Here is a 13,299-nt window from a genome sequence, read left to right on the forward strand (position 1 = left end):
ATGACGGTGCCACTAGCTACTGCCAATGTATGTGTATGGAGATTGCATGTCTGTGAGCTCGATTTTACACACCTGTCAGCAACTGGTGTGGCTGAAATAGCCGAAACCACTCATTTGAAGGGATGTCCACATACTTGCGTATATATAGTATATATTGACTCTGGACAGCTAACTTAGCTAGCTAGTTTTAAAATCAGAGGTAGAGTTGACAATTAACCTAGCTAGCTAAGTTAGACGTAGCTAGATAGCTAGCTAGCTTGCTAACGTTAACTAGCCAGTCTTGGTGGATATGCCAGCTAGGAAGCTAACGACCGCTATTATGGGTAAAGAAAGCAGACTTACACCTCAAGAATCCTATCACCCTTTGATATGCCAGCTCGGTCCGCAGCCCCTCCAGGCAAAACAGCACTGACATGCTGAAGAGGGGCGTACAATTCCCCATTAATGCTTCGCAGTTGTCCTCCTTCGCTAACTTGTCCACGAACGTTGAATCCATATCCAGATTCTGACTTTACAATTCTAACCATCCGTGGACCTGACGTCACCTGGGTAGCATTTTGGCCTCCGGTACCGACTACCGAACCTGCAGCGGGTCCATTACTGGAAGCCGAAAGGAGAGCCGACCGAATTTCATCGCCTTCAACATCCGCCATCTTCTAATCAAAGCCGTACCCCCTCCAGTCTGTGTCTAGCGGATTCAAAACAACAGAGAGTTCGATTAATCTCGCCCGTGTACACGTTTTTGTACCGGCTGAAAGATTACATTCGATTTGAAATCGGGGACGGGCTACCTCCCGGGCGTGAAGCAAGTGCCCCCCCCTGGTTTTAATGCCTATGGTTTTCCCATGCCAGCGTGATTACAATTCAACCCGGCCAGCGTAAAATAACTCCCTCAGAAATACACTTCAAAGGAGCTCCTTGTCATTAACCCGCCCCTCGATCGCATCACGAGACCCCATACGGAGATAGAGTACAACTCACAAATGTGTACCATAAACAAAACAACGCACAATTATAATTTACTATCCACACACAACCTCTTGAATTGCATTTTTTTTTATAAATGCAAAATTCTTTGTAAATATATGGATAAAGTTGTGAGTAAATGCTCTCACATTGCTATTCAATTAAATTTCAAGCCAGCTAGTGAACATTCTCTAGATGTGCTTTATTTTGATGGTCATCTCGACAGGGAGACCAATTCTGATGAAAAATGTTCACTAAATTGGCATTTTGACCAATTAGCTCAGCTCTGAAAAAGATCTGACGTGAAGACTTGATGTGATTGGTCAAAATACCAATTAGCATAAAAAATATCAGAATTGGGCTGCCTGTCTAAACCCAGCTGTAGTGCAGCATCCTCTTCTAAATTAGAAGATTAGATGGTATTTACCCTCTGATGTACTACCATCTTTGCACAATAGTGACCCTCCCCTCCCCAGTCTGAGTGTAGACTGCTACTGTCCGATCAGACACCTGTGGAATAGAAGTAGTACTGAGGCATGGCTGGAAAAGAGAAACACAAGACTATGGTTACTCTACTGTTACCCCTTAGAGAACAGGGACATAGCACCTCCTATAAACTACATTTAGCTTACAGTGTTAGGGAGTAGTGGCATGTAGAATATGTAGAATATGCATATAGAATATGTAGAATGTAGAATGTACATGTAGAATATGCATATACTATTTACTTATCTCCAACATAATAAATGGGCACTTTCTCACACCACACAAGAAGAGAGGAAGGAAAAGGGCCTTCCGTGAGGTATTATGGCGATACACAAACAAATTGTTACAGGTGCAAGTGCCACCTAATGAAATTGAATGTGTATCAGCCTACTATTCTTTAGTAGGAATTCATTACACTCTGAAAGAAAAACAACTACACGTACATACCCCAACCAGAAGCCATGGATTACACACAACAAGCACACTGAGCTAAAGGGTAGAGCTGCCGCTTTCAAGGAGCGGGACTGTAACCCGGAAGCTTATAAGAAACCCTGCTATGCCCTCCGACAAACCATCAAACAGGCAAAGCGTCAATACAGTACTAAGATTGAATCGCACTACACCGGCTCTGATGCTCGTCGGATGTGGCAGGGCCTGCAAACTATTACGGACTACAAAGGGAAGCACAGCTGAGAGCTGTCCAGTGACACGAGCCTACCATACGAGCTAAATAACTTCTATGCTCGCTTCGAGGCAAGTAACACCGAAACGTGCATGAGAGCACAGCTGTTCCAGACGACTGTGTGATCACGCTCTCCGCAGCGTGTTCACACAGGTCAACATTAACAAGGCCGCAGGGCCAGACGGATTACCAGGACGTGTACTCCGAGCATCCGCTGACCAACTGGCAAGTGTCTTCACTGACATTTTCAACCTCTCTCTGTCTGAGTCTGAAATACCAACATGTTTCAAGCAGACCGCCATAGTCCTTGTGCCCAACAACACCAAGGTAACTTGCCTAAATGACTACCGACCCGTAGTCCTCACGTCTGTAGCCATGAAGTGCTTTGAAAGGCTGGTCATGGCTCACATAAACACCATTATTCCAGAAACCCTATACCCACTCCAATTTGCATACCACCCCAAAAGATCCACAGATTATGTAATCTATATTGCACTCCACACTGCTCTTTCACCCCTGGACAAAAGGAACACCTATGTGAGAATGCAATTCATTGACTACAGCTCAGCGTTCAACACCATAGTGGCCTCATATTTCATCACTAATCTAAGGACTCTGGGACTAAACACCTCCCTTTGCAACTGGATCCTGGAATTCCTGGAATTCCTGACGGGCCGCCCCATGATTGTGGACTACTGGAAAAGGAGGACCTAGCACGCCCCCATTATCATCAACGGGGCTGTAGTGGAGCAGGTTGGGAGCTACAAGTTCCTTTGTGTCCACATCACATACAAACTTTTATGATCCAAGCACACCGAGGCAGTTGTGAAGAGGGCACGACAAAACCTATTCCCCCTCAGGAGACTGAAAAGATTTGGCATGGGTCCTCAGATCCTCAAGAAGTTCTACACCTGGTATGTTAACTGCTCGGCCTCCGACCTCATGGCACTACAGAGGGTAGTGCATACGGCCGAGTACATCACTAGTGCCAAGCTTCCTGCCATCCAGGACCTCTATACCAGGCGGTGTCAGAGGAAGGCCCTAAAATTGTCAATGACTACAGCCACCCTAGTCATATACTGTTTTCTCTGCTACCGGAGTGCCAAGTCTAGGTACAAAAAGCTTCTCAACAGCTTCTACCTCCATGCCATAAGACTCCTGAACAGCTAATCACATGGCTACCCAGACTATTTGCATTGCCCCCCCCCTCCCCCCTCCCCGCCCCCACCACCACATTTTACGCTGCTGCTACTCTCTGTTAATTGTCTTTCAATAGTCACTTTAACTTTACCTGCATGTACATATTACCTCAATTACTTTGACTAACCGGTGCCCCTTCACATTGACTCTGTAGCGGTACCCCCTGTATATAGCCTCGATATTGTTATTTGACTGCTGCTTTTTAATAATTTGTTACTTTTATTTCTTATTTTTTACTTATATATTTTTTACTTAAATGTAATTTTCTTAAAACTGAATTGTTGATTAAGGGCTTGTATGTAAGAATTTCACTGTAATGTCCACCTACACCTGTTGTATTCGGCGCATGTGACAAATAACATTTTATTTTATTTTATTTGATATAGACAGGTGTGTGCCTTTCCAAGTCATGTCCAATCTGTTTTTGCTTTGTATGTAGATTAATGAGGAAAAAAAACATTTATGTAATCCATTTTAGAATAAGGTTGTAACGAAACAAAATTTGGAAGAAGTCAAGGGGTCTGAATACTTTCCAAATGCACCGTACATGTCAATTCCTAGGGTGCGAGGCCACCTGTCTAGGTCAGAATATAAAGTTGCAATTTCTTTCAAAGTTACTCAAATCAAGTGATTAGTCTCAAAAATGTGTTGTTTTGACTGAGAATTCTGAACTAAAACATTACAAGTAAAAGTAGGCTATAGCTTGACTAATATATGCTTCCTGTCACGATCGTCGTAAGGAGCGGACCAAAATGCAGCGTGGTATGCGTTCATGATGATTTTTTAATTAAAGAAAGCACTGAATACAAACTATACAAAACAATAAACAAATAACGACCGTAAAGCTATAATGAGAACTGTGCTGACACAAACAACTAACATAGACAATCACCTACAAACAAACAGTGAAACTCAGGCTACCTAAGTATGATTCTCAATCAGAGACAACTAATGACACCTGCCTCTGATTGAGAACCATACTAGGCTGAAACATAGAAATCCCAAAATCATAGAAAAACAAACATAGACTGCCCACCCCAACTCACGCCCTGACCATAGTAAATAATGACAAAACAAAGGAAATAAAGGTCAGAACGTGACACTTCCCTCCTTCCAAAATACCTATCCAGACATGAGTGAAGATACCTTTGGGCAGATAAAAGCACTGGACCGTTTAGGCTACCTGAAATACACTCGATAAAGTGAATCTGTCACACGGATATCAAAGCAAACTCTAATTTTGAATTTACACTCTAGATTGCCCTTTAAGCCAATCCAAATAGAGTATTCAACAATACCGTGGGTTCCATAAAACATCACAATCATTTTAGACCACTTTGCATCACAAATTACAGTTAACCGGTAATGAACCTGCATTTTAGGCTGTGTTCGTAAATTCAATCTGGAGTGCCCTCTGGGCGTTTGTAAATTCAGAGCATTGTCAGATTGTCCATTCGTAAATTCAGAGAGTTTCTGGCCTTGCAACGGCAGTCAAGCATCAAGCTAACTGGCTATCGTTGGCTAGCTTGCTAGCTACTTCCAGACACAAATGAGAGAACACCTCAGTCTGATCATTTTACTCCCACTAGCAGAGCTGGTTAGGCTGTTTTCATGTTATCTAGAGCGTTGGTGACTGTAACTGGCTGCTGGCAACAATTTATTTACGCTTTTTTGCCAATGTTTACTGACACTGGCCACATTCAACGGGTGTTGAGCATTCGTAAATTCATAAATTATTCTACGTTCAGGCACATCGGAGTAGATTGGCAGAGTGAATTTACAAACGCACCCTTAATGTTAAATGTCTTTCCTCTACTATTATAAATACAGTATCAGTCAAAAATTTGGACACACCGACTCATTCAAGGGTTTTTCTTTATTTTTTGCTATTTTCTACATTGTAGAATAATAGTGAAGACATCAAAACTATGAAATAACACATATGGAATCATGTAGTAACCAAAAAAGTGTTAAACAAATCAAAATATATTTTAGATTCTTCAAAGTAGCCACCCTTTGCCTTGATGACTGCTTTGCACACTCTTGATTGAGGTTTTGCTATATGTTGGGAATGTCACATATGGGTCTGGATTCGATGAGGTTGAGACCTGGGCTCCCGATTGGCGCAGTGGTCTAAGGCACTGCATCTCGGTGCTTGAGGTGTCACTACAGACACTGGTTCAATTCCAGGCTGTATCACAATCGGATGTGATTGGGAGTCCCATAGGGCGGTGCACAATTGTCCCAGCGTTGTCTGGGTTAGGGTTTGGCTGGGGTAGGCTGACTTGCCTAGTTAAAAAATAAAAGGTTCAGATCATCCACAAAGGTCCAGGAGTTGGACAGGGTGCCCTCTGATGCACCATGATGTGAGCCACAATACAATTGGACCAAGCTGTGTGCCCTGGGGGAGGCCACAAGAGAGTACAGTCTTATGTATCTTGTCACCTAGCTCTGGTCAGAAAATGAAGTAAAAAATCCATGGACTCAGGTTGGACAGATAATTGCAAAAGGTTTCATTGCAAATGGTGTAATCCACAAGATCAAAGGCCTTGCTGTAGTCTGTCAAGACCCAAGTACTTCTGATGTCAGCTGGTCTGCCATGGTTACAAGGCAGTGGGTGGTTGAGCTACCCTTGAAGCAGCTGAACTGTTGGTTGAAGATGTTCGTTTGGATATCCTGTGTTACCCATTCAGCAACAAAACCTTCACAATCCTAATGAAACTGCCACTGATGAGGCCAGGACCTGAGGCCTTTCTGAACGGAGAGTTGTCTCATGTGCATTTACATTACATTACATTTAAGTCATTTAGCAGACGCTCTTATCCAGAGCGACTTACAAATTGGTGAATTCACCTTCTGACATCCAGTGGAACAGCCACTTTACAATAGTGCATCTAAATCATTTAAGGGGGGGGTGAGAAGGATTACTTTATCCTATCCTAGGCCTCTATCCTTTATCCTATCCTATCCTATCCATTTCCCATGGTTCAACAGTAGGGAGTGGCATAGCTGGTAAGAATGCATGTTGGTCTGAAAGCATTAGTTGTGGTACTGATGTGGTGACAGATTAAAACTTGTAATTTATACACTCTTAGAAAAAAAGCTGCTATCTAGGACCTAAAAGGGTTCTGTCCCCATGGGAGAACCCTTTAAAAAAATGTTTTTGGTTCCAGATAGAGGCCAATACGTAAAGCTTAATAAAGAGCAGTGATACTAGCAAGAGCAGTGTGCAGGTTTCTTATTTTTTCTCATTTTGTTCAACTGTTACCATGCACCTACAACAAAGATAGCTCAGATGTGAGTGCCTTTTGAATTTTGGTTCCAGGTAGAACCTTTTTGAGTTCCACAGAGGGTTCTACATAGAACCCAAAAGGGTTCAAGCTGGAGCCAAATAGGGTTATCCTATAGGGACAGCCGAATAACCTTTTTTTATAAGAGTGTAGCACTGGCAATAGCAGAATGGTTTTCTGGGTCGAGCCCGTCAACTTTGATGGAAATGGTCTTTTTACTGCTGGTCAGAGATTCAATTTGATGGTACCATGTTGCTGGGTTCTCCCTCTTGTTTTTCTGGATTTCAGTGTGGTAGAATGTTGATCTTGCTGTCTTGATCTTGATCTCTCTCTGGGTTTTGTTCCTCAGAGCGTGCCATGAAGGCCAGTCTTTTTCACTGAAGGCTTTCTGTCTGCTTTTTATCAGCTCTTTGATTCTAGGTGAAATCCACTCCTTATCCTAGCCACCTGTTCTGGGAAGTAAGCTGCAATGGCGTGATTGAGGGTGTTATAGAAATGGTCTGTTTTCTGCTGTGTGCTCTCCACATTTGTTACTTCCGGCCATTTAAGGAGGGAAAGCAGTGGAGGATGCTGAGTGGAGGATGCGGAGTGGAGGATGCTGAGTGGATGATGCGGAGTGGAGGATGCGGAGTGGAGGAGGCTGAGTGGATGATGCGGAGTGGAGGATGCTGAGTGGAGGATGCTGAGTGGAGGATGCTGAGTGGAGGCCTGCTCATAATAATGTCTGGAACAGAGTAAATGGAATGGCATCAAAACACATAGAAACCATGTGTTTGATGTATTTGACACCATTTCACGTATTACGCTCCTGCTACTACCACGAGCCCGTCCTCCCCAATTAATGTGCCACCAACCTCCTGTGAGGGAAAACCATTAGCCACATCCACTGATGCTTAACTCTTTCAATGGTTGAATTACTTTCTTGATGATTGTGTAAGTGACAGAACTTCAATATTATGATCACTGAGACCCAAAGGTGACATTGTTGTAGGGGTACTATAAAAGTCCGCAAAGTTAGTAATGACAAAGTATATGATGGAATTCTGTCTCGTTGGAATGTTAACAAATTGTTGTAATCCATTTCCTGAGAATAGTCCAGACACACCTTAACATGGTCAAAATCACCCATAATAAGGATCCCAGCAACAACATACTTGCTCCGATATCATCAAGGCTAGGAGTGGAACCCTGTGTGGTTGTCTGCTGCAAATGCCTATCAGTAAAAAGGACCGACGAGACAAGCGTTTCCCGAGATGCCGTTCTGCCCACCACTAATGTACCACATTATTTGCCTGTTTGCCATTCTCCTCTGACCTCTCTCATCAACAAGCTGTTTTCGTCCATAGGACTGCTACTGACTGGATGTTTTTAGTTTTGTAGCACCATTCTTGGTAAACCATAGAACGTGTCCTGCGTGCCCAGGAGGCCGGACGTTTCTGAGAAACTGGAACCGGTGTGCCTGGCACTGACGATCATACCAAGCTCAAAGTCACGTAGGTCACTCATTTGGCCCATTCTAACAAACAATAACTGAATGCCTTGATGCTTGTCTGCCTGCTTTACTTAGCAAGCTACACTGTCTGTAGGAGTGAACCAATTTGAAAGTCATGCCACTGCAGTAGGCCTATTGTCTTTTTTTTGCAGTTAATTCTATATGTTTGGTGAGATGTTGATGAGGTTCCAAGTATTTCTTAAACAAATGCTTATTTACAAATGACAGCCTAGGAACAGAGCCTTGTTCAAGGGCAGAACGACAGATTTTTAAATAGTCAACTCAGGGATTTGATCTAGCAACCTCTCGGTTACTGGCCCAACGCTCTAACCACTGGGCTACCTGCAGCTGTATACTAAACCTGTCCTCCATTGTCCTTTTGTGTTGGACTGAACAGTCATTTACCTGTGATATTCATGAAATAATAGTGCAGCCTCTTGTGCTTTATTGCTTATTATAATATCCATTTTCCAATATGAGTAGGATTAAGTTGCCAATTAGAAACATGCCTACCTGGACCCCACACTTACCTTTATTTAACAAGACAAGTCATTTAAGAACAAATCCTTATTTTCAATGACAGCCTTGGAACAGTGGGTTAACTGCCTGTTCAGGGGCAGAACGACAGATTTGTACCTTGTCAGCTCGGGGATTTGAACTTGTAACCTTCCGGATACTAGTCCAACACTCTAGCCACTAGGCTGCCACCCCCTCAGTGAAGACAGAGAAAGAGAGGTTTGAGGACACATGCCCTGATTCTTGAGGGGTCTAACAAGTTACACATGTGCTATACCAAAACCTTTGGTGGTGATTAAACAGATCCACTGATCTCTTGTTTAGCTTAATAGTTAAAACATTCACCAGAGGCAGATGTCTCATATCATATGTACTCAATAGCATGTAGGCCTAAGCCACTGCATATGCATAGAATGAACCCAACTATTTCCTGTTGTGTGAAATGGATGCACATTTTCATACAAGAAAGGCTTTAAACATAATCTTAGTAAGAAAAACCTCAGTAAGAAACATGTGATATGAAGAAGTGACAGCAGCAAAAAAAAAATGACACCAGACCAGGTGGAACATACTCATCAAATTTCTTTATCGATGGACTTCGCATTACAAGCACAACTTCCCAGATTCAACCTGTCTATTATATATTACTGCAATATTACTACTCTAGACTGCTTCACTGTTTAATCTCTGTTAAATTGAGTGGTCTCCTCCTGCAGTTTTGTATTATGGCCACTAAGTGGTGTACGTGCTCTACTTCTTTATGAAGAACTCATTGCACATCACTGTGAGGCAAGACACGAGGGTGACATACTCCTTGAAGTCAACAGTGTTGTCTTTGTTAGAGTCCAGGTCCTTGAAGATTCTGTCCACTGCTGACTTGTCACTGGCTTTCTGAAAACCGACAGAAAGCAGAAGAAGAAGGGGGAGCTTAACAAGAAAACTGTCTTGACACACATGCTGTATTTCTGGTCAAAGGTGATATAAAGGTGATATACATCTTAGTGAATTTAAATATTTTGGGATGCCATTGCTGGAGTTAGCAAGCATTGTTTATTTGAGCTGTATTCAGAAATGGACCCAATCTTTCTGGTATTCCTATTTCGCCCGACTCAACAGATCTCGGAAGAGAGAGCACTGACCCTGCCTCTAGAGCAGGGAAAGTCAAACTCACTTCCTGGAGGGCCCTCACCTGGATCTTTCAGTCTTAATTTAAGGAAATAACAAAAATCTGCAGACACATGGCCCTCCAGGAATTCAGTTTGACACCACTGCTGTAGTGCAACAAAACAAATCTGATCTCAGATCATTAGGAATTGTATGCTCAGTCTCACTCACCCCCAGCATCTCCCCTAGTTCAGCCTGGAGCAGCTCTTTCAGCTCGGCCTTGCTGAGGGTCAACTTGTCCCCCTCCTTCCCAGAGTACTTGTGGAAGGAGGCAATGAGGAGAGACATGGCCTGCTGGATCCCAGACATCGTGACTATAGTTGAAGGGGAAAACAGAGAGGGACACAGAACCTAGTGAAGCACTAAATAAAAAATATTTCTGGACATTGCTGTTCTTGCTCACTATAGATCACTCTCAACGTATGAAAACTCAATTCGGTGGGGCATTAAACCATTTCAATGAATTCACTTAAAGCATATGGTTGTTGCATTGCATGATACTGTAGCTTCATCATCATAGCTTTTGTCTCTTGTGTGTTTCTCTGTATTTTCCAATGAAAGGAATCAAAATTAAACCTGGTTTCCTCTGAGCCCATGGTAGCACCCTTTTCCCTACATAGTTCACTACTTTTAACAAGGGCCCTACATAGTGAACAGGGTGCCATTTGGGAGGCAACCATGGTCTCTACCACAGGTTCTATGGTGAAAAACACAAGCACTGTTATGGCAACGCCATGCTCTCCTGGTAATTAACATGGCTCCAGATGAAGAAACATGTAACGGTCTGGGCAAATCCCGTCTGTGGATTACTCTTCTACTGAATAACACCTCACCATATTTTTCCACATGCTGTGTGTTTACCCCAAGTGTCACTTCTTTAATCATCTTGTCTTCCTCTCTCTCTGTGTGTGTGTGTGTGTGTGTGTGTGTGTGTGTGTGTGTGTGTGTGTGTGTGTGTGTGTGTGTGTGTGTGTGTGTGTGTGTGTGTGTGTGTGTGTGTGTGTGTGTGTGTGTGTGTGTGTGTGTGTGTGTGTGTGTGTGTGTGCGCGTGTGCGTGTGTGTGTCTGCTCTTGAGGATGTGGTTGAGGGAGCAAAAGGTAGAGCCAAGGGAATGTTATCCAGATGAGACAGAGAGAGAAGGAAATAATGAAAGATGGGCGAGTAAGGTAAAGGAAATGAGAATAGGAGAACCACAAACTGCTGCGATTTTACAACTACTCACAGCGATAAGTTAAACCCAACCTGTCCTCCGCAATGCAAAACACATTGGTACAGAATGACTGGTTTGCAAGCCTCCGTTACAGAATCAAGTCCTCATAATAAAATAAACCACATTAGGAACCAAAGAAGGACATTTTGTTTAAAAGTGCAAAACTCCGAAACAGAAGTCAGGTGAGCGAAGGGTTAAATCCAAAAACCAAGAGAAAAATGTAAGTGCACAAAACAAAACATACCGTGCAGGGATTACATTTTAAAACCACCACAGTAACATTGACGTTTAAACATTAGGGAGCACAATTAAGAAACCCAAGATTAAAGTTGCTACTCACCGAGATGTAGGAAGAATTGTGGGGAATGAGAAAGCAAAGGGAAAAGTGAGTGTATGGAGAGAGAGAGAGGGAGTGGTGGAGGTTGGGATGTAAGGGTTGTTTTATACATCACCACACCCTCCATCCCTCCCTCTTTTCTTCCCTACACTCTCTTCCCTGTCTCTCTTTCTCTCTCTCTGGTACATTAACTATTTTACTCTTCAACTATTCTCTTCATTCATTTTTCATATCCAACCATTCATTCCCCTTGCCTTCAGATGCAATACAAATACACTTAGAATCCACTGCCCTACTCACAATACAGGTGAATCGATGCATTTAGATTAAGCTTACTTTGAGTTTATGACCAGTATTCTTTAGTTGTTATTGTACGTTTACAGAGAATGGATTTGCTTTAGAAATGATTTGATTGCAAAGTATTAAAGCCCAAAATGGGCTTCCAAATAGGTCTAGTGTTTTAACTTGTTTACAATGAATTAGATGATGCTAACATTGAATCTGCCAACTCATATGTCTTAATGCACTGCATTACGTACAATACGTTATTGATACTGTGCACTGGTGGTTTAGTTCACATACAGTGTAATGTCCTACAGACTTGTATTACATTGTACTTATGGAGAAGATAAACTTACCCATAAATATACTGTTGTTTACATGTAATATGAGTGCCATTCAAAAAGTAAAAGGTAGCACATTGCAAAGTAGACTTTATGAGAAAACATTTCACTTATAGTATGTATAAGTAGTATGGCAGCAGATCTTGAATTTCATTTCACCACATGTCTCCGTCCCAAATGGCACCCTATTCCCTACATAGGATATGTGTTTGACAGAGGGAAATGAACATAGCTTCACACCCCTGCTTGTTTGTGTGAGTCATGCAGTATCATTTATATAATAACATGTCCCAAAAGCCTGCGGTTTCCTTGGTCACGATTAACTTCAGTCACAAGTTAGATTCTTAGATGCACTTATAGGAATTGCTTCACAACTTGGCCAACATTTTTTACAAAGCTTTTAACTGGGAGGCATGGGCTGTATTGACTGGATGAAAATAGTCTCTGTATCAATAATGTAATTGATTGTGATTTGTATCAAATGTAAGGGCATAACATAAACCCTGTAAAGCATAGACTTGGTTCAGTGCCATTTCCATCACATTTGAGTGTGTGTGTGCCTTATTACAATTATGTGATGAGGTAAACGGTAATAAACCTAATACTACTGTATTTACAGAGCAGAAAATAGTATTTACTCGCCAACACATATTACAAAATTTCTGTATTGTAGCACTTTGTGCAGCCTTTTGTTTATCTCTGCTGTTAATTACACAAAGATATGCCACACACACACACATACACACACAGTTAGTCCTAGGCAGTGTCCCTGTCCCGTGCTCTTCCTTTGTTGCTTTGAGCAATTTATCATCAACTTCATCTTGTGATACTCTTCGTAAGCTTGCAAGAAGAAGAGACACCCTGACCCAAACACTATAAAATATTCTAACAGATTATTGAGTTTAGCATTTCGAGTCAGACGTCTTTGTCAGGCTCTGTTAGTGTAAATCTTGACTTGGAGACCGAGAAAGATGGTGAATGCTTTGCGTACCACTCCCATAACTCCCTGCCATTATACCTACAAATCTGTTTCTCTATTACTGTGTGAGGGGCTGGTTCTCCTTACAATTAGTTCTGAATGTGTGTGTCTGTGACTCAGTCAGGAAGCTTAATGTGCATGTATACTAGTTCCAGACAAGCTCTGCAAATGGAGTTCCTCCTGACTCACTGCATAAAACTGTGAGTGTTATGGTAGTGAGTGGGTCCACTCTTCCTCCACAAGCGAATGAATTCCACATTTCTGAGGTTGGGATTGTAACTTACTGACATGGCCATGAGCAGTTGAGTCAGATAGGAGCCTGACTGAACATAATGATAAACATCTCGGGACCAG

The 13,299-nt window shown here is 42.3% G+C and overlaps 2 protein-coding genes across 3 annotated transcripts in view; both read right to left on the reverse strand.

Annotated features, from left to right (window-relative positions):
• Positions 1-861, reverse strand: part of LOC135552423 (sorting nexin-27-like) — a 46,332-nt gene extending 45,471 nt beyond the window's left edge. The window contains exon 1 of one of the 2 annotated variants that reach the window (XM_064984019.1): positions 343-860. In XM_064984019.1, the coding sequence (XP_064840091.1) occupies positions 343-653 (311 nt within the window). In that variant the 5' untranslated portion in view covers positions 654-860. Of the gene's footprint in view, positions 1-342 lie in introns of both variants that reach the window. The other variant, XM_064984020.1, reaches the window with a different exon arrangement.
• Positions 862-9,194: 8,333 nt separating this feature from the next.
• Positions 9,195-11,428, reverse strand: LOC135551452 (ictacalcin-like). The gene is made up of 3 exons (XM_064982667.1): positions 11,347-11,428; positions 9,968-10,110; positions 9,195-9,523 (listed from the first exon to the last, which is right to left on the reverse strand). The coding sequence occupies exons 2-3, from the start codon at positions 10,103-10,105 to the stop codon at positions 9,383-9,385; spliced, it is 279 nt and encodes a 92-aa protein (XP_064838739.1). The 5' UTR covers positions 10,106-10,110; positions 11,347-11,428; the 3' UTR covers positions 9,195-9,382.
• Positions 11,429-13,299: the final 1,871 nt, after the last annotated feature.

Source organism: Oncorhynchus masou, chromosome 13 (genome assembly GCF_036934945.1).
Source record: "Oncorhynchus masou masou isolate Uvic2021 chromosome 13, UVic_Omas_1.1, whole genome shotgun sequence".
NCBI classification, from domain to species: domain Eukaryota; kingdom Metazoa; phylum Chordata; class Actinopteri; order Salmoniformes; family Salmonidae; genus Oncorhynchus; species Oncorhynchus masou.

Bases quoted from the DNA above. Each gene is read 5' to 3' on its own strand.
- LOC135551452 (XM_064982667.1), bottom strand. From the start codon at position 10,105: ATGTCTGGGATCCAGCAGGCCATGTCTCTCCTCATTGCCTCCTTCCAC. The intron at 9,524-9,967 runs GTGAGTGAGACT...GTCGGTTTTCAG, and splicing joins AACTAGGGGAGATGCTGGGG to AAAGCCAGTGACAAGTCAGC.